The 20,327-nt window shown below is 40.7% G+C and overlaps 1 protein-coding gene across 2 annotated transcripts; it reads left to right on the top strand.

Annotated features, from left to right (window-relative positions):
* The first annotated feature begins 243 nt into the window (after positions 1-243).
* On the top strand, positions 244-20,118 carry GINM1 (glycosylated integral membrane protein 1). Of its 2 annotated transcripts, none has more exons than XM_052784757.1 (8): positions 244-384; positions 9,376-9,435; positions 9,613-9,709; positions 12,582-12,733; positions 14,692-14,848; positions 15,605-15,735; positions 17,175-17,338; positions 19,222-20,118. In XM_052784757.1, the coding sequence occupies exons 1-8, from the start codon at positions 283-285 to the stop codon at positions 19,328-19,330; spliced, it is 972 nt and encodes a 323-aa protein (XP_052640717.1). In that variant the 5' UTR covers positions 244-282; the 3' UTR covers positions 19,331-20,118. The 2 variants fall into 2 exon arrangements, with proteins under 2 accessions (XP_052640717.1, XP_052640718.1); XM_052784758.1 differs by lacking the exon at positions 244-384 and adding an exon at positions 8,489-9,214.
* Positions 20,119-20,327: the final 209 nt, after the last annotated feature.

Below are 20,327 nucleotides of genomic sequence, written 5' to 3'. Positions count from 1 at the left end.
TAAACTTTTGCCCCTCTTCCAAAGAAAGAAAAAAAAAAAAAAGAGGTCGTTCCCGAGCCGACACCAGCCCTCAGCGGGGAGCTGGCAGGGTGGCCTGGCCCAGAGACAAAGCCGGCGTTATGGGTGCCCACCGGCGGGGAGCGAGGCGGGGGCCCGGCGCACACCGCCGGCGGCTGACCGGCCCGGCCGCCTCCCCCGCTTCCTCCCGCCCCGGCCCCGGCCCCGCCCCTGCCGCCGCCGCCGCCGCTTGTTGATGTTTCACTTTAATTCCCGGGTTGCAAGATGGAGGCGGCGCTGGGAGGGCGAGAGCTGCTGCTGCTGCTGCTGCTGCTGTCGCTGGCCGCTGCGCTGCTGGGCCCGGCCGCGCCGCTGCAGCTGGGCCAGGTACCGCCGGGACCGGGACCGGGACGCGGTGGGGCCAGTCCCAGCCCCTGTCCCTCCCTCCCTCCCCTCCCTCCCTCTCTCTCTCTCCCTCCCCCCCCTCTCTCTCTCTCTCCCTCCCTCCCTCCCTCCCTCCCTCCCTCCCCGAGGGGTGAGCCGGACCCTGCCGGGGCGCTGGGCGTCTCCGGGCCGCCTCGGCCGGGCGGGCGGGATGGGCGGCGGGAAGCCGCTGGCGCGGCTGGAGAAAGCGGGCCGAGTCGGTGGCACCGGAGGGCGGTGTGCCGGGGACGGGGTTTCCCGGCTGTAGCGCTTGGCAGCCTAAGGTGTATTACCCCTGCTTGCAGTGCTTGACCTGCTGCCCAAGTGCATTTCGGTCTAAAATGTACACAAACGGTACGAAAGGCGTCTGCCACAAACTCGGTTACCGTGGGTGTAATGCTTCCCTCGTCCCTTTAATGATTCGTTTCTATAGGATTTGGTATGCTGAAATAAGTATCTGACAGGTTGAGGGGGGGAAATAGTTACTTCTATGTAATGTAGGTGTATTTATATTGTGGTTTTATGCTTGCCTACCCACATCTTGATGGTTCAGTGCTTTAGGAGTACGCAGTGCGTTAGGTCCACATTTGCTCCTACTGATTTCTGTACTTTTGAACTGAATCGAGAAAAGAGTTTCGATGTATTGGTATATTACTGGGCATTGTGCTGTCTGTTTTTCTCTTCCAGTACCTATGCTGTATCTTGGTAAGATAGTTTTAAGTTAAATTGGTGGCTTTTTAAGGAGTGGAAGGAATTTTTTGTGTACTACTGGGGAGGTCTTCTCAGTGGGAATAAAAAGATGTGCCGTGGCACCGGTGAGCTTTGACCTCTAGAATTACAGAAGAGAATTGGGTACTTCTGTCTGTACTTGAATCATGACTAAATACATCCTCTAATTGTTATAATCGTGAACTCAAAAGTGTGAGATCGCAAAGAGGGAAGAGCTGTGTGGCGTTTGTAGTCACTTGTCTAGCCAATGTGAAGTTGCTGTCAAGTGAGTAAATTTATTATGGCTTTTTTTCCTCTAGAGGTTTTGGGTTTTTTTTAATTTAAGTAAAACGTTTCCAAGAAAGCCTGACAAAGGCCCTGCACTGGCACATCCTGTGTTGCAAAGCAGGATTCCTGGGCTTACTTCCTGGTTTCTGCTTCTCTATATGAACATTTGAAGGGAGATCTGCTTAGCTTTGATATCAAAATGGGGATCTAGATCTTCAGACACCTATAAAAGTGCAAGAGTGCTTGAAGTCAGGTGCACTAAAGAGAGCAGAGAGGGCTCAGCCCTCAGGTACTTTGCTTATCCCTCTGAGAAAGGGAGTGCTAGCCTGAATTTGCCAAGAGAGACATGAAGTGACAATGGAATAGAGACCTATGCTCTTGGTCTATACCTTCTACCTGGAACCTATCACACTTTCACACCAAAACTTCAACTCAGTAGCATTGAAGTTGTTTGTCGCAGCTGGCAGTTGTGCAAGTTGTGGAGGCACATCCGTGTATGCTATCTATCTTTGGATCTGAATGCGTGAGTGAGCATGGCACAGGGGTGCCGGACCGGTCCCGTGGATGCCAGCTTGGGGTCAGAAGTAGAAGAGGTATGTTTTGGAGTGCTAATAGGGCTTGACTTAGTAACTGGGGTGTAATGCCTTACGGGCATAGCTGTGCTGTTTATGGGGTTGAGTTTGTCCACTTGTGCCGTACTTCTTAGGTGGTCTGTCAGCTCAGTTTTTTCTAGCTGGAAGTGTCTGCACTTTTTTAGCTTTATACTGGTGTGGTGGCATAAGTACATGCAGAAAAGCTCTTTTAAGAGTCAAAAAGGGAACATACACATTTTTACTTTAGTATTTTTTCTTTTTAAATCTCAAACATAAAAAAATAAAAACTTGTGTTCCCTCCTGCACTATTTCTTTTTGTACATATAGGATCATTTTTGATGTAGAAGGAACAATGCATCTTGAGAAAGTTTTGAGTAGAAGAATTGTTGGGTTTTGACCATGAGCTGGTTTATCGTGGCCTGGTAGAAACAGAAGTGCCTAGGCAGTGGGAATAGGCAGAACAGGAATGCCGTGCTGTCAGGTTGGCTTCAGAAGCAATAAGCTTAACTACAGTGGGCGATGGGGTCAGAATAATCGTGGTCTTTCCTCAGTATGGCTTGGGGCTGCAGACTGGTTGGGAGCAGGCAGCATCAACATGTTCAGCTTTTCTTTGACTGGGTACCACGACTCTACAATTCTGTGAGCCCACTGGCAGCATACTACTGGTGGCTTCACATTTTGTAGTTCTTGTATGTGGTATTAAAGTTCACCTCCAAGTTGATGGCCATGATGTTACAGAAACCATAGTGGAAGGACTGAGGAAAAACCTTGAAACACTGGAGTAACGTTTTGTAAGGCTGAAATGCTTTTGTTCAGCTCCGGAATGTGAATGCCTCCGTTGTTGTGCAATACTTGTCATTTCTTAAATAAGCTGTTTTGAAATCTGGACTTTTTTTTTTTTTTAAACATTAGCATGTATGTTTTGATTTTTCTTTCTCCTCCTGAAATTTGGATAAGCACTGGGTTACAGATTGATTGATATTAGTCAAAGTTTTTTTGTTTGTTTGTTTTTTTTTAAAAAGGCAGGGAACGATGCAGTAAGACAACTGACCTTCACATTAAAGTAATGTGTTTTTCTGGTGCAAGGTCAGGAATTAGGTTTTGTGTTTTAGAGTATTTTTTTAATGTGCTGATAGGAACTGGCTAAAAGCACAGTGGGCTGAATGCTAATGCTGTGTTGTTTGCTTACTCTGTTTGCCTCTTGATAATTTAGGTTTAGCAGTGTTCTTTCTAAATAGCATACTTGCCTACCAGACTTTTTTTTTTTAGTGTAGTTGCCTGAAAAATATTGCTTTCAGATCATTTGTTGGCTGCAAGAAACCTCTGTGTGGATGGATTATTTCACAACAGGAGAAAGTAATCTTCACTACATCAACCATTTGCAGTGAGTGTAATGGTTTTTAATTGAAGAAACTTGTCAATATTGACATGATGAAGTGTTTCTTTCATCGCTATATGGCAGTTTCTCTGTTAACAGCCTGGCACATGTTCTGAACTTTATGCCTAAAAGATCTGACATCATCTCTCCATGTATATTTGATTAAATTACAGCAGTATGATGCAGCCATGTCCCAGTGATGTGAGACTAAGTATTCACTTTTAAAACTCCTGCTAAAATATTCATAGTATGAGTTGATTTAATAGGGAGAAAGCAAAGGCAATTAATTCTAGCAACATATGTAGGGCAAAGGAAAGGATAAGCAATATTATACTAAGAATCATCGTAAAGCAAGGAAGGAATATAAGTGTGGTTGTTCAGAAAAGTAAAGCAAAAGCATTATGTTAGATTTTTATATTAACTAAGATAGTTCAGCTTTAGTTACTTAAGCAAACACTGGATTTCATTATCTTACCCTAAATAGTGTCATGCAGTTTAATAATGCTAAACCTTACTGGAGAAGATTTTGTACTAAAATTTTGCAAAATGTGAGGGACTAATTATCGTCTCGCAAACTTGTCATGTCAAACTTGTACCACGATTATTTCTTAACTCAGTTATGCCTGATTGCAGTTAAGACTCATCCTACAACATAGGTCTGTTATGAGTCTGATGAAAGAATTATGAGAAGCACAGATCACAGATCTCTGGATTGCAAATATATGGTTACACTGTTTGGAGCCAGTTGTCCATGTGAGTGCCAAGACTCAAACAGTAGGAGTTTGGGTGGTAGTTTTGTTTGTCTGTTTGAACACTTTTTTCCCATAATTTCTTTTCAACTTTAGAAACAAGTTATTAGTCTTGTCTATTTCTTATCTGTTTGGCAACCTTCATTGGACTTTATATTTTCCTATCACCAACAGGATATCCCACTAGTGCCTGCGTAATCAATGCGAGGGGATTGTCTGTCTTTCAAGTCTCTGTACAGATGGCCATTTTGCGAGGCATGATGCCATCTGTTCCTAGTGCTGCCCGCTCCGCTTCCCACAGGCCTTCTACTGCAGAAAGAGCCTGGTTCGGAGAGCCTCAATGGAGAACAGCTGTGCTTTAAGTGGGCTGGCTGCTAGCAGCTGAATCTAGATGGGGTTTATGTGACTAATGCAGTTGTGTAGGACTTAACAGTTACGCTGTACTGGGAGAAACTGTATGGTGCACCCCATCAGGTACCCACTGCCCATGGAATGAGTTTTTCCATGATTCTGTAATCAGATCTGTTTGAAGTTCCTGCATGATTAGACTTAAAGCTTTGTCTTGTGCGGCATTTTTCATAAAAGGCCAAGATTAGGTGAAATGTTCTCTGTAGATTTGTGTGGCATTGGTATGGGGAGTCTTTAAGAATTAATGAATATTCCCTTTTAACTTATACCAGATGCTTTATATTCTTAGCTGCCATCTTTTCCCCATCTTGCTCTTCTGCTACTAGAGCAATTATACTGCCACAGTTAACACTCCTGGGTTCTGTTGCAGCACATGGTGAGAGAGAAAGGATTAGAAAATGATCACTACCTGCTTATCTCTATTGATCCAAGTTCACAAAAATTCACTAGCTCACTGTAACGTATGTAGCCACACTGTTACTGCTGTTGCCTAGCTGTCCTAGAACAGAATGACATACATCTGTGGTAGAAGTGCTGTCCTCTTTACAGGTACTGTGGCCATTACCACTGTAAATATCACTGCTGGAGCACTAAAACAGTGATGAGAAATCGTAGGATGATGTAGATGTCTCAGGAGGGACATCGACATCCTATAACAGCATTAAGAATGATAGAGCCATTTTTAGTGTAAATTGGAGAGTTTTGTGTGAAGGCATTCACCAGCACAGGAAGGGATAAGGTGCTGTGAATGATGGTACAGGTGTCAATGGTAAGCTGAAAGCACAACCTGATTCCTGGGGACCTGAATTGCTTCTTGGGGCTGTCCTTTGATTCTGACTCTGTCAAAGTGCAGCTTTCTCAAATATTCCCATGAATTGAGGACCTTTTAAATTACAGGACTGTCTGAAACTTACATGAACTTTCATGATATTGTTAATACTGAAAAGTGTATTGTAAGTAAGTTATACAAACAAGTTTTACACTCATAGTTCAGGCTTCTCCAGGACTTGACTGGGCAATATTATGGATTACTGCAGAGGACCCATGTCCTGCTCTCAGTGACTTTGTTACTACAGGATTGGCTTACTATGCTTTCAATACACAAAATAAGTGATGCGGGGTTATTTACTTTTCTTAGTGCTGAAGTACATAGCCACAAGACATATGTATAGAAGACCTTTTTTTTTTTTTTCCTAAGTAGTGAGTTTTATTATGGTAACATAAAAAAGTATTTTCTCTGTTGAAATTAAAGGGTGTTTCATAACCCTGTGAGTCTTCAGCCCTAGGATTGGAAAGATGGGTACTTGAGTTAGCACTGGAGCACTTTCTAGCAAGTATGGCTTCTCAGGCCAGGCATTTCATCATGAAAGCACGGTACAAGAGCTATTGGCATGCCAAGTCTGTTTCCCTCCCGGTTTAGCAAGCATAAACAACGTGTGATTCTTGAACACTTATTCATGAGCAGATATCGAGGGGGTACTGACAGGGGTTGTGTTAACAGGGGGAATGCTGTGCATCACCCATTCCCGGCTGTGGGTGAAAGCGGGTCAGCTGGGATGGTGCTCTACTCTCCTGTGAGCTACTTGCAGTAGTCCTTCCTCTTTCCCCTACTCCTCCTGCCTGGCTTTTCATTGTGTTTGGCATGCATCTTGCGGTTCTTGCTCTCATGTAGATTTTGGTATGGGATGTGTAGGGTCAGGAAGATTGGCCACAGCCAGACCCGTTGAGTTTTGGGTGTGGCACTGCAGGAAGACCGGTGGGAAGCCGTAGGAAGACAGCAGTGAGGAACTCTCCTCCAAGGAAGGATTAAGTTTGCTGAGAGCATTATCATAAAATCAGGAAGACTGAGTTGGAGGACTGTTATTTTCCATGGGAAGATACTATGAAGAGTCATGAATGACCTGTTCATAAATTGCAGCAAGGAAGCTTCAGGTTAGACGTTAGGAAAATTTTTAATGTTAAAGGTAGCTGAGTACTAGAGTAAATAGTTGAGGAGAGTGTGAAGTTTTTGGACATCACTGGAGAGCTTTAAGAATAAGTCTGTCAGGAATGACATTGATGTAGTTTATTCTGACTCTGGAAAAGCTGGTCTTCCTCTGGTCCTTGAGATGTTTCTGTATCAGTTCAGGAATGTTTGGAGCAAGAACAATTGAAAACTGATTATTTTTTAGCACCAAAACTTTGAGATCTATTTGAAATGTTTCTTAGCAAGACTGGCATCAACTCTTGTGAGACCGCTTAGCGAAGAAGCAAAACAAGAACATGTGACAACTCAGGAGAATGGATGTACAGAATATGGGAAATTATCAGTAGAATTTGATGGATCTGGATGTGAACAGACTGGTCATGGGAATGGCAAGAATAGGAGTTCTCTGTTGCTTGTGAACACAAAATGGCAAGGCTCATGGTGTAGCCGCTGTAGTGGAGTATTAATCATTGCTCTAAGCGATTGAATAGCTTTATGAACCTGTGTCATTCAGGAGATGCACCACCATCTCCTGAGATGATGGTGAGGATGGGCATCTTCTAAGGAGATGCTGCAAGGACAGGCAGACCATGCAGCAGAGCCTATCCAACAGCCTGTGGCCACCAGGACAAGTAGCCCGGCTCCCTCCTCCCAGCTGCGTTCTTGTGTCTCTCATGCTTGTCTGGCTGTTCCTTGCTTGTTCAACTGACAGAATAATAGTCTGGCAAAAAAAGGGAACATTTTCCTGCCAATTTAATGAGCTAAATTGGCTCACTGACTTGGCATAAATGAGAGGGAAGGATGATGTGCAGGAGAGATCTACACTCTCTTTTTTAGTGGCAGAGGCAGCAAGCGGTTAAGCTGGCTTATATGTCTGCACGCTATGATCTATTTTTTGTAACTTTGACAGCACGGAAGTGATCCACTGAAATATTTTAATTTCTTAAACATGTAATACGATCTTCAAGTGCAAGTTTTTAAGTATGTACCAGAATTCATGACAGTGCTTGTGGATACTACGTCAACAGAATGGACAGCTGTTCTGAAGAAAATTAATCATCGTGTATCTAGCTCACTTTGTACATTTAATGCTCAGTTGTTGAGCATATCTATATTGCCCCATGCCCTTAATTTTCAAATAAAGCATTGGATTAAAAAAAAAAGTAGGGGGGATTTTCCTTTTTTTTCAGCAGTTACAGGCTATCAGTCATTTCCTTTTTCTTGTAATCTCAGTGAGTCATTTTGTAGATGTTGAAAAAAAAATTGCAAAATGCTTTCTGTGTAAAAGAACTCAAATTTCATTTAAGGCTTAAAACCGAAGGACTATTAAGAATGCCTGGAAGATGCATCTTTTGTGCCTTTTGAATCCCCAGAAAACAGAAAAAACTAAGAAGTAATGACACAAGGTTTTGGTAATCTGTGAAACAGTTTGAGGGTGTAAAAGACGTACAGCTTTGAAAAGTCAGTATAAACACCTGTTTCCTAGAAGGGGCATTGAGAAAGAGATTCCTCTGTGGTCTCAGTGGCCAGAGAGTTTTCCTACTGATTTGACAAATGCGTCTGAAGCATCAATGACAAGGCGTTTCCAACCAAAAGGTTACCTGTGTTAGATTTTAAGCCATGCTTTTCATGATGCCAGATTTCTGCTGAATCAGATTTGGATGTTGTTTTTCAGTTTTTGGCAGTCCTGGCTACCTGTGTATACTGATTAACACCCGTTGATTTAAGGATTTTTTTACATTATAGTCACACTTCAGAAGCTCTCTGTTCACGAATTGGGACTATGTTATGCTAGGTACTGTATATTTCAAGTATCTCCTGGCTGAAAATTTAGTGTTTTATAAAAATCCCAAACGAAAAGCCTTCTTATGTATTTATTTTTTTATTTATTTATTTTAAACTCTGAGCAAGATCAACGTTTTATTGAGACATGACTTGCTTTTAGCTGTTGTGAAACCGTGACTCAAACACAGAGCGAAAGAAGATGCTGAAGGTATGGAGAAGTATTCCAGAGGAAAATGAAATGCAATTAGAATCATTTAAGGCTCCCAAAAGGCAAATAGGGAGCTTAACATGATCTCTGAAGAGGTGACTCAGGAAAGCAGTGTGGCAATCATTACTTTTGGCCATGTCCAAGAGAGATTTGGCTTTTGTATGTAAGTTTTGTCAGGGGCAGGCCTGGGAGATTTAAGGTCCCATCTGCAAAACAGCCCCTGAATACAAGGGGGAAATAAGAGGACAGAATGAGTGAGTCAATAAATTACAGCTATTAGGGTTTGAAAGAAAGAAGCAAATCCCCATTAGCTGTGAGTTTGGAGGTGTCCTGTGTGGCATAATTTGGGAATCATAACCAAAGAAAAGAAACAGGATTACTGCTGACACTGACAAAGCTGAGTGTTCTTTAGTATAGGCTAACATGTACTAAATTATACTTCACCTTGAAGACTAAGTGGAGTGCTTAAAAAACATTTACAGAGAATCTGACTTTTAGCTTGTATTGTCTATCATTTTTCAGGTAATATGAGAGACTTCTTTTCCATTATATCCATGTGAAACAAGTTCTTCTGAGAATCCAGCTCAATTATTATTTTATCTTTATTTAAAAAATCCCTATCCATAAGGGGATGCAGCTGTCATTCTTTCTCATCAATCCTCTTTATTAAAAAGAGGGGAAAAAACTCAAACCAACCCTTACATGAAACAAGTAAGCATATTGCTCTTTCTTCTGTCTGCTGGATAGAAAGCCTGGGAATGTGCTCTGGGGATTGTGTGTTGTCATTCTGTCAGGACAGTGTGTGAAAGTGGCCTGCAGTGGCTTATGTGTTTCCTCAGAAACTCACATCTCTTCTCACTGCTGTTTTCCAGGAAACCATCAGAGTCAACGTTATGATGTTGAAAACCAGTGGAGAATTTCACAAAGGACAGGTTTGTCTGGTTTTTGTATTTATTCAGTGAATTAATGTACAGTGAAACAAAGTCTGCATGTGGATGCAAATGCATTGTTTTGTCTGACGTCAGTCAGTATGAAGTGTGTTCCTCTGAGAACAGAATTGTAGCATGGGGCCAGGAACCACACACTCATTCTGTCTGTCTGTCTTTCAGGTTGTTTTTAATATCACCTATGTTAATGGACAGGTATATCTAAATGATTTTCCTATGAAAAGCGGGGTTGCCCACGTAACATGTCAAACAATAATATGTGAGTATTCTCTCTCTCTCTTTTTATTTCTTTTTTTTTCCCCTGGGGTATTTGGCTTCCCTGTTATCTAGTAACGAAAGCTTACAATGACTACATGTTCTCCTACTCTGCAAAACTGAGCATTGTAGAAGCAAATCATTTCCCAAGGTACGATAATTTTGCTACTAAAATGGGTGGGAAAAAATCTTACTGCCTTGTTGTCAAGTCCCATTCACATACTTATATATAAATGGTCTAATCTGAAATCCAGACTCTGCCTATCTTTTCAAAAGAATGTTTTGCACTACAGGCTAGACAATGTAAACAGAAGGATGCAACTCCACCCTGCTAATGGCTGTGTCCCTAGGTTGGTTGGCATATATCCAAAAGGAGATTCAATAACAAAAGTATGAATTATTGTTAGGAAGATCTTTTAATTATCTCATTTCTGTGTCTGTTGGACAAACAAGTTTCTGCTAGTTAGGATATTATAGCACAAATACTGCAGTTTTGCTAGTGTCCCGCAGTGGTTGATGACTTCAAATTATTTTGAAACTGCTATTTTTTCCACTGATTCAATGCTATACCTTTTGTGAAAGACCAGAAAGTATTGTGATTTTTTGAGATCAGAGAGCATACTGTATAATTAATTAAACAAGGGCCATTATGCTCACTTGATTTAAGCTTCTGTTGTATTCAGAATGATCTCTTGATGGATCAGGTGCAGTCAGTCTCTAGCTTGGTTTCTGAGGTCATCCTCTCCTTAAAATCAGACATTTACTTTGAGAGTACTGATGCTTTTTCTAAATTGCTTCTCTGAGCCATGACCTTGTTTCTTGAACCCTTCCTTCCCAAGCATGATCAATTATTAATTTGACACTATTTCTTTTCTGGAGAGGGAGAACAGTAATTAATTCCTCTTTTTCTGGGATAGTTATTCTTATTGGTTTTATTTTTTTCTATCCTAGGGTAGAAAAACATGGCAGAATGTCATTTACCTGCAAGGTAATTGACTCCAAAAAAAAAAAAAAAGATATGATTTTATTGACTAATTCTGAGAGATACTGAGCACTGCACTGTAGTTCCTATTAATTTCCCAAATGATAGTTGTATAGCTTGCAGTGACTACAATTATGAATGTCAGTCTGAAACAGTGAGAAAAATACTGATTTGCCCTGGAGCTAGGAACCTGGAACTCTCTATCTCCGTGTTTGGGTCTGAGTCCTCAGCATAGTATGTCTCTCTATTATCTGTAAAGCAATGTTTATACTATTTACTTACTAAATCCTCATCAATATATTCAGATAATGTTTCTAAAATGCTGAAGGAATATAGAAATACTTGTTACCTGTTAACAGAGGGGAAAAATACTCCTGAATGTATGTAAAAATCAACGTGAGCCAAGTGTTCATGCTCTTGAATATTAGAGACCAAGTCTCCTGAATGGTGTTGTCTTGACACTGTTGTCAGATCATGCCTGGGCCCTATATCCCCACTTGAAGTTCCCACGAATGTCAGTTTTGGAAGCGTATCTTTCACTCCCACTGAGTGTAGTGGGGATTGAGCAGCCTGACACATCAAAGGTTGGGACTACAGGGAGCTTCAGCTACTTGGCATCTTAGGGGCTTTGGTCCTTTAATGTATGCTTGCTGCTGTAAGTCAGAAAACATTCAGCAACCAGGTTAGTGCTCTGGCTCACACTTATAGGGAACCTTTCTCTTTCTCTCTAACCTCTTTCTCTCCTTCTGCCACTTATTTTTGCAATGGAAGATGTTGCTAAATGATGTCGAAAAGTATTTTTCTGTATTTAAAATAAGCGAAATAGCTTTATGAGGAAAGGGATCATAGCATAAAAGTAATGGACACACTGAGCTGTTATTGTGTAATGGAAGGACACCAGGCCAGCTTTACCCCACGTTGTACAGCACTGCAAGTGACCCACAGCGCTAGTGACACAGAATCAGGGGCCAGTTCAGTCTCAGTTCACGCACTTTGCTGTCTGCGTGCTGGAGAGATCTGTCACCTCCCCTCTTGCATTTCTGCAGCACTTCAGTTCTAGCATGCCCTCACCTGTAGTAGAGGCATGGTAGTTGGCAGAAGGATACTAAGTTTATGCAGAAACAGTGAGGGTGGAAAGGCAGTTCCCTGTGTACTCCTGGAATATTAGGTTGTTGAAATAGCTGAAAATAGCTGAAAGCTTTTGGGTAGAAAGAGAGTTTGAGGTGTCAGAGGTCACATATGAAGATGGGGAGGGTGGGGGCAGAAAAAACACGTATGAGGGAACTGACACTCATCTTGAATGGTATATGCAGTGTGCGTGGAAAAGAGCATATTTGTTTCTGTAGGGAGAGGAAAGGGAATGTGTGAATCAAGATGTTGACACAGGTGGCTGGCTGGGCTGTGGTATTAACTGTTACGAACTCCTTTGGACAACTAAAATAAGAATGTAGCAATAGCGAAGCCAAAGAGTGCTGCTTAGAGTGCTTTAATGCAAACATCAAAGGCGGGGATGTGACATTGCTTGCAAGCTCTCTCAGTCTGGGGGTTGTACAGTGCTGCTGTTGTCTGCTGTGTTATATCACGAGACCTGCTCCAAGTTTGATTTGGTGATATACTGGTAAAAAATCATGGCAATTGTTTTACCTGTTGCCCAGATTACTACCCCTTATAACAGTGGTTACTGGAAGAGTTACGATCAGCGTGGTCCGTACAACTGTTCAGGCATCTCTGGTTTGATGCTAGTGGTCCTCTGTAGTTGTAATGACTTTTCCATTCAGCTGTTACGTGTGCAAAGGCATCTATGTCAGAGTTGCAACTGTTTGCCCCATGGTTGTGTACTGCTTTCTGGTTGGGGTGGTTTCTCTTTGAAAACTGTGACATTGTGTGTTAACAGTGGAGAATGGAAACTCAGATAACTTACCAGATCAGCAGCGCCTGGAAACCGTCAGTGTTCGCATCATGGTTCACAAGTGGCCTTTGGCATCCAGTTCTGATTTGCAGCTGATTGTCATTCAGGAAGAAGTGACAGAAATTGATGGAAAACAGGTAAAAAAACCCCCAGCCTAACACTCTGCTTGTTTTTAATTTAGGAGAGGCAAGTAGTTACCAAGGATTAAAAGGTTTACATGCATCTGGCTGGTGGTTAGAGCACAAAGTATATAATCTAATGCTAGTTAGCACAGTACTGAGGGAGATAATACCAACTTAAGTTGCCTGTGTAGTAGCAGGGGTGTTTCATGAGGAGACTTCAAGTTTTAATGCTTCTATTCTTATTTTAATTATTAAGTGTTGGATGACTTTCCCTTAAGCTTGTTAGAATATCATTACCTCTGTCACATGCTCTTTCAACAAATGCGTTTATGCAAGCAAAGTTAGACTCAGAAGCAATATTTCATTTACAAAATAAGGTACAGAATAAATAAAAGGGGCATGGGCTCGTTCCGAGTCCTGAGGTTTTCCCCATTGTTTATTCCAAGCTAACAAAGTGTTTCAAGCATGTAGCGTGGGGGACAGCTTGCAGTAGCAAACTCTTATGTCAGGTGGGCTTGTTGTGAAAGCCCATAACACCTGAGAGCTTAGCCTTAGAATATTTTGCATGTAAGATAATTAATTCACTTGAATAAAAGTCTTGATAATGAACATGGATTTTGAGATGAACAGACCCCCCCCCCCCCCCCCAAATTCTAACTCTATCTGCACAAATACCAGTGAATGTGAGGGGTTACAATTCTAGCCGAGATTGAAGTATGCAGAACTGAGTTCTCAAAATCACCTATACGGTATAGTTATTTTTCCAACCAGAGAGGTTCTGGAGAGAAGATACAGCTGCTGAAGCCAGCAGATGCATCAAATTTTTGTTTTAGTACACGTCTGCATCTTACATGTGGCCAGGCTCTTTTGAAGCTGGCTTATGTTCTGCTGCCTTTTTTTTTAAAAGGGAGAATGATGATAGTACTATTCATCCTTAATTAATTGCATGCTCAGCGTGTAGTATTTTTTACAGGGATCTGCATCATGTCAAAATCTTACTCTGTTAATGAAAAATCCCACTGAGAGATTTGAAGCTTTTCTAATGAGGTGTTTATCCCACTGTTAGGAGGATAATATATCCTGGTTTGATTCAGTTGTTACACAACAGTGCTGTTGTATTTCATATTTCAAACTAAATATCAAAATGCATTTCAGACTTTCACAGGGACCTGGTAAGAACAACCAGAAAGCTAATGCTGTTTCCTTAATTGTTCCTTTAAGTCAAAAGCTTTCAATCTTTCTCATTGGTTATCAGCTGACAGTAAAGATCATCTGTTTCATTGCATTGTTCTGTGCATGTTCGAAGCAAAAGGAGGTTGGCCTATAGGTCTGAAAGCATAAGTGAAACTGTATCACATGCTGCATTCCTCTTTTGTTAGTTATATTTCTATGCAGCAGTTACAATTATGGTCACAAACTCTCTGGATTTGTCATTTCTTGGCCTCACAGTGCAGTTATTGATGTTAGTAGGAGTTATGCTGAATGTATTCTATATAAGTGATATTTGCAGTGATTAGGTGAAACGGGTCCAGCACATCACTGGAAGAGGAGGAAGAAAACTATTCTTTCAGTTGTTGAAAAAAAGCAAAAGCAGAAGTGTGAGTCTTGCCTCAGCAACACTTTAAACATTTGCAAGTGCTCTTTAACTATGCACTTGGGTTTTCCAAGTCCTAAAATGCCTCCCTGAAAGAGTATCATAATGAACTATGTAAGACTTGGTTAAAAGCCCATGGAGTGACTACCACATGCTTTCGCAGGGGGAGAGAGACCTAGTCTGTTCAGCATATTTTCTAATGTGGTATAGTCTACAGAAGCGTGGTAAGTAAAAACAAAGAATACTAATTCGTGTTATAACATCCCTATTCTAAATCTTAATGGCTTGGGAGTTTTCTGTGATGTATTGGTTTTCTCTGCCAGCCTACTTCACTCTCACTTTAAACTCAGTATTATCAACATGTTTGCATCTCTTGTAGGTTCAGCAGGAAGAAGTAACAGAAATAGATATTTTAGTAAAGGACCTGAGAGTACTTAGACATTCAAACTACACTGTCCCTTTGAAAGAGAGCATGCTGTATTCCATCCCAAGGGACAACGACGTGTTATTTACACTTCCCAACCTCGCAGGAAAAGGTATCTCTCTTAGATGTTACATAATACTTTTATCCACAGTTGATGTATTGCTTTACAAGGGTGAAAGAACATCATTATTCCTGTGTTTTACATAGTGAAACAGTTTCTTCATTAACAGGGAAGTGTTTTGTTTTATGTGGTGGTTGGTTTTTTTTTTTTGGTTTTTTTTTGGTTTTAAAAACACCTACATTAAACTCTTCCATGTTCTAGGTATTTTGTTTGTTTGTTTTCAAATCTGTTCTCCTTTGAAGCTCTTGATACTTCTAAAGCTGCAGCCCAGACATCTCACAGGAATAAATTTCTCTCTTAGTGCTGTGATGGAAGTTTCTGTAAAGCTCCCCCTTTTTCCTGAGAATGAAAGAGAAAACTGAAGAGGAAATACCTGTCTGGGTCACTTCCAATAACTTAAAAGCAAGAGAAGTTATCTGATGCCTTAATCTTATTTCAGTTTTATTTAATCAAAAACTATCAAGGATTTCACAGGAGATGAATATTTTGATCTAGTTCATCAACTTTTAATCTGGCGACAGCTGAAATTTACAGCTAAGGGCACAGCTAAAGGCTGCACTGTAACACTGCTTCTGCTTCTTACCAAATTCACTACTCAAGTAAAAATAAAAGTCAGCCTTCTGTGTTCTTGCTGTAAATGTGTGAGAACTGTACTATAAGTATAGAAATGCAGCTTGTCTTTGTTTTCCTGAATAGTGAGTCAAATAAAAAGCAAGCCCCCCACTAAATCTAGCTTTTCTTCTTCAGATACTCAAGATCCACTGCAAACTACCAGTCAGTACCTCATCCAGCAAGTAGAAACTACAGTAGATGAAGAGACATTACCTGGCAAGTTACCAGAGACCCCTCTTAGGATAGAACCTCCATCTTCTTACAAGGTAGTTTTGTTGTTTGTTTACTTTAATTATTAGTATATACCTTTAAAGACTGGTCTAAAAAGGAAAAGCAGTTTTTTCCCCTCCCTCTGTTTTTTTCCCCTGTTTCCCCAGAGATGAAATGCATACCGCTTGGTGACATTTCTAGGAGGAAAAGTTGTAGTAACATGCTGCAGACAGAGCTGAATGTTATTCAGTATTACAGTTTGAGGGAATAAACTTCCCCATTTTTAGTATTGTCTACAGAAACACATACAAATATTATGTTTTCCTCCTTTGTGGATGTTCACAGAACAAAAAAAACCCCAGCATTGTTAGGATTCAGATAGTGGGCTTTCCTCATGTAAAGACCAAACACAACATCCATTTAAAGATCGTTAAGAAGGTATGTAACATTCCTAGGCCTTTGTCTTTGGTCCTTTATTTTTAATTTGAAAAAAAAGCAACATAGAATTGCCATTCCTACTTAACCTAGTATTGACTTCTCAGAGTACTGTTTTGCTGCTTTATATTTGTTAAAGACTAGGATTTTCTATTGTGTGAGGTATCTGACAATAAACTGACTTCCACTGAAGTCGTAAGAAATCCCCACAGCCAACCACTAAAAAGAACAGACCTTTACAGACATACTCTAGGAAACTTAAAAAAAACCCCCAACTTCCTAAATTACCCCTTAGCAGTGAGGAATTGTTGGTTTTTTTTACTCCAGCAGGAATCAAATGGGTTTCTAAATCCTGCAATGTTCTGACCTCACAGATACTTCATGAGAGTGAGTTGTGATATTTACATTATACCAAGCTAAGCATTTATAACGATTTCAAATATTGTTTAGCTTTAAATTACATCATTTTTTTCTGACTCTTCTTGAGTGCTTACCCCTCTGGGAGATAGGCCATTGGTCTCACCTGCTGTAAGAAACACATAACAGCTTGAGAAGTTTCAGTTCCAGATTAGGTAAGGATGGGCTTGATGGCTGCCTCTGTGGCAGAAAGAAAGACTTTATAACCTACTACTGAGACAGGAGGGCCAAAACAGTAAACTGGAAGTTACAGATAGGCTAGAGAAGGTGCTACCTCTCTCCTGGGCTGTCAGTAACCTTTTTCGCTGCTGTACACTGCCATGGTATCATAGCTTCTCTGTGCCTAGGCCAAATAGCTCACCCTTCACCTGCTCTGTTCAAGTGTCCTTTATTTTCTAAAGTGGCCTTTCCTTTCAGGGAACTCTGCTAGGATGAGCGGAGAACTAAACCTTCACCCATTCCAAACTTTGTAGAAGAAAGAGGTCTGAGTCACCAGTTAATTCCATCCTGCTTTTATGTATGTTTAAGCATACATAAATTTAAGTAAAACCATCACCATGTAATGCGATTCAGCAGTAGCTACAAAAACTGCACTTGCTGTGTTTTGCAACCTATCTTTTTATTTTTACCTGTTTGGTTGTAGGTGATGTGCCAGTGGGTAGAAGACTTGAGAAAAGGGTTGTGCAGATTCTGGTTTCGATCTTTACCTGTCTTCTTTAGTTTGATGGAAGTCATTGTAGTTGGAGTTGTTGGAGCAGCTCTTATTCTCAAACTCTTAAAGGTGATTTTCCCTTCCTGTGAAAACAAGTAAGTAATTTTTGCTATTTTTTTTTCTCTGATGAAAGCAAAACATGAACTAAAAAAATCTTTCAAGAAGCAGCCCCATTCTGTAGGAAGATGGTGGCAACAATTCAGTGAAAAGGCTGCCGGTAACTTTCCATTCCAAGTGACCTTTTGACACATAGGCATTTCAGAGGAACATGGGAAAATCTTCCACTGGAAATGTCTTTAGCTTGGCTGTCATACTGCCAAGTTTTTACCAAGTCTTCTAAGGACTACATTGTGAGACACCATTAACATAGCTCTGAGAGAGGAGGGTGAGAAGCTAGAGCTAAAACAATTCCAACAACACTAAATCTTTTCCTACTCTGTGTTGGACTTACAGTAGTTATGAAAGGCCTCAAATTTGGCTTTGTAAATTTGTGTGGGAATTCTCCCAAGGAGGAGCTACCTGTATAGGCAGCTTACAAGCTGTAGTGATTGGTGCTAGCATTGGTGGCAAAAGGTCATAAATAAAGTTGATTGACTGCAGATGGCTTTATTCACTCAGTGTGTTAGTAGCAACACTAATACTTTTCAGAGAAGTAAGCTCTCAAAACAAGCGGTGGAAAGATGAATTAGTAACTGCAGCTAAGAAATCAGTATAGATTTAGTGCTGGAATGGGCAAGCATGTATATTTTAAAGCAACCCAAGTCAATTCTGGAAGTCCTAACCCTTGGAACCATACCTTCTTTCAGGAGAAGTGACTGACAGTGTAGCATGCTTCATCACCCACAAGCACAGCTGATGTCTTCAAATGTAACTGACCAGCTGTGCTTCTGAGTGGCTTCTAAGTGCAGTTAATTTATGTATCCACCCAGGGATATGAGTGGCCTTAGTTCTTCTGACAGAGCTAGAAAAATGGAGGGTTGGAAGATCAGGAAGGTTGGAAACTGCAGTGAGAAAAGAGACCATGCTTCCCCCTGATATTTCACAAAGCATGCTGTCAGATTGGAGTACTTCTTGTAACTGACTTGTTAGAGCAGAAAAAGTGAAGAAACACTTTGCACTCCCCACAGCAGCAAGCAGCTTAGCACTGCCACATGTTGAACTTTGAACTAATTAGAACTAGGAAGAAAATTCTAATCCCCATAAACTGTTCAGCAAAGTGTCTGACAGCCTGTCCGTGGCAGAGGTCAGTACAGAGCAGAGGAATCAGCCTGCAGTAATTTCTCTTCCAATTGGAGAACATGGCTCTTGTGCATGGTTTGTCAGAGTATTTCAAGAAATTGTAACACTGGAAGGATGGTCCTTACCCCCCTTTTTAAAAAAAAAAAAAAAAACAACAAAACCAAAACAAAACCGCCAAAACAACAACGAAACAAAACACCCACCAAAACCACACAGTCATTTTTTTGCTACCTGTATAAAGTGGTCCTGTAAAAAGTGGTGAAGGTTTAATTTGTGATTGTAAACCAGTAAGAATGAGTAGGAGGTCTCATTTGGTGAATGACACAGTTGCCAGTGTGAGTCAGGACCTCCCCCCTGGTCTTTAATGCCATTCTACAGTACTGTGATAAAACTAGAGGCTTTAGCTAGTCTTAGAGAATTAGGTGCAAGGGCCTGACAAAGTAGCCTGACAGCAGGTAGTATTAGGCTACTATGAAATTAACCATATAGAGCCTATGCTACCGATATCTCAGATGCAGAAACTGGGTGAAGGGACCCCTCTAAAACCACAGCTGGTACATTTTGGAACCAGTTTTCCATCAAGTTTTCATTCTTGCTTCATAAAAGAGATTATGAGGGTAATACTTACTTGATGCATTGATTTAAACTAAGTTTGGGGAGTTTAAGAATAAACCTTATTTTTAGAATACGGAATTGTTTTGTATATTGTTTTCTAATGCCAGGTAATCTTACCTTTCAGAGGCATCCTTCTCCTGGATCAAGTCAGCTTTGTACCTGTGATTACCATCAGCTTGCCTTCAGATCTTCCAGACAGGAAAAATAATTTAGATGAGAAAGCATGTACTTAATATTGTGTTTACTTTGGAGTTACTGTTTTTTAAAAACAAATTTTTAGTTGACCTGAAATTTGGCATTTGATCTTAATACCTTGTTTGTTTCCTACTAAGAAAACTAAGTGAGTTGATTCATTGGTAAAGGGACACTCAGGCTGAGGCCCGAAGCTGAATTCCCTGTGCCTCTCCGTAAACATGCAGCCTTTTCAGAAGCTTCAAAATAAAACAGCTTTTCACCTTGAGGGCTATCATTGGTTTTAACTTCTGTGAAGTCACTTTTCCACACCTTGGACAGGGTGCTGGCTGCCTTCATGCCCATAGTCAGCTATCCTGAATAGCAAGATGATGAAATTCAGGGTGTCCTGAAGTCTCCAGATGATAGCATTCTTCAGAAAAGGACGAAGGAGTATCGCAAACATCAGCTGTGCCTGCAAGCCTAAACAAAACTGCCCAACCTGGTTTCAGGTCTCTTAGGGTTGAGTGTGCCTTGCAAGGAAAATATCACTACCAAACATTTGTGTTACTCAAGTAATTTGACATTTTGTATATGCAAAATAAAAATTAAAAAGGCAGATTTATACTTCAAGCACTTTACACTTTTATGGCCCCTTCCACTCATAAAAATTGTTAGCACTTGTAAACAATGTGCTTTTTGTATCTGTGATAGCAGTACTATGTGAAGTCTCAAAAGAAAAAAGAAAATTCTACAAAAGTACTGGCTTACTATTGCCAAGTAGGCCCAGTCTGCCCATGCTGATTTGTACTGTTAACATTTTTCAAATAAACATTTAAATTGTTTATTAGACTGTGTTCATGTGTGCATCTATATTTAGTTATGTAAAATAGTAGTTTGCCAAATGTGTTAGATGCAGGGTAGTATTTGTCTTTTAGCTTTTCATTGTTCTTATTTACAAAAATTGTTTGTCAGAAGAACGACTAGGAGAAAAATAAAAGAACCTTAACTACCTGGCATTAGACTGAGCACAGTTACCATTTGAGTGATCAAAATTAT

Source organism: Harpia harpyja, chromosome 4 (genome assembly GCF_026419915.1).
Source record: "Harpia harpyja isolate bHarHar1 chromosome 4, bHarHar1 primary haplotype, whole genome shotgun sequence".
Lineage (NCBI taxonomy): Eukaryota > Metazoa > Chordata > Aves > Accipitriformes > Accipitridae > Harpia > Harpia harpyja.
Note: the sequence above shows the minus strand (reverse complement) of the source record. Positions and strands in the feature narration are given on the sequence as shown.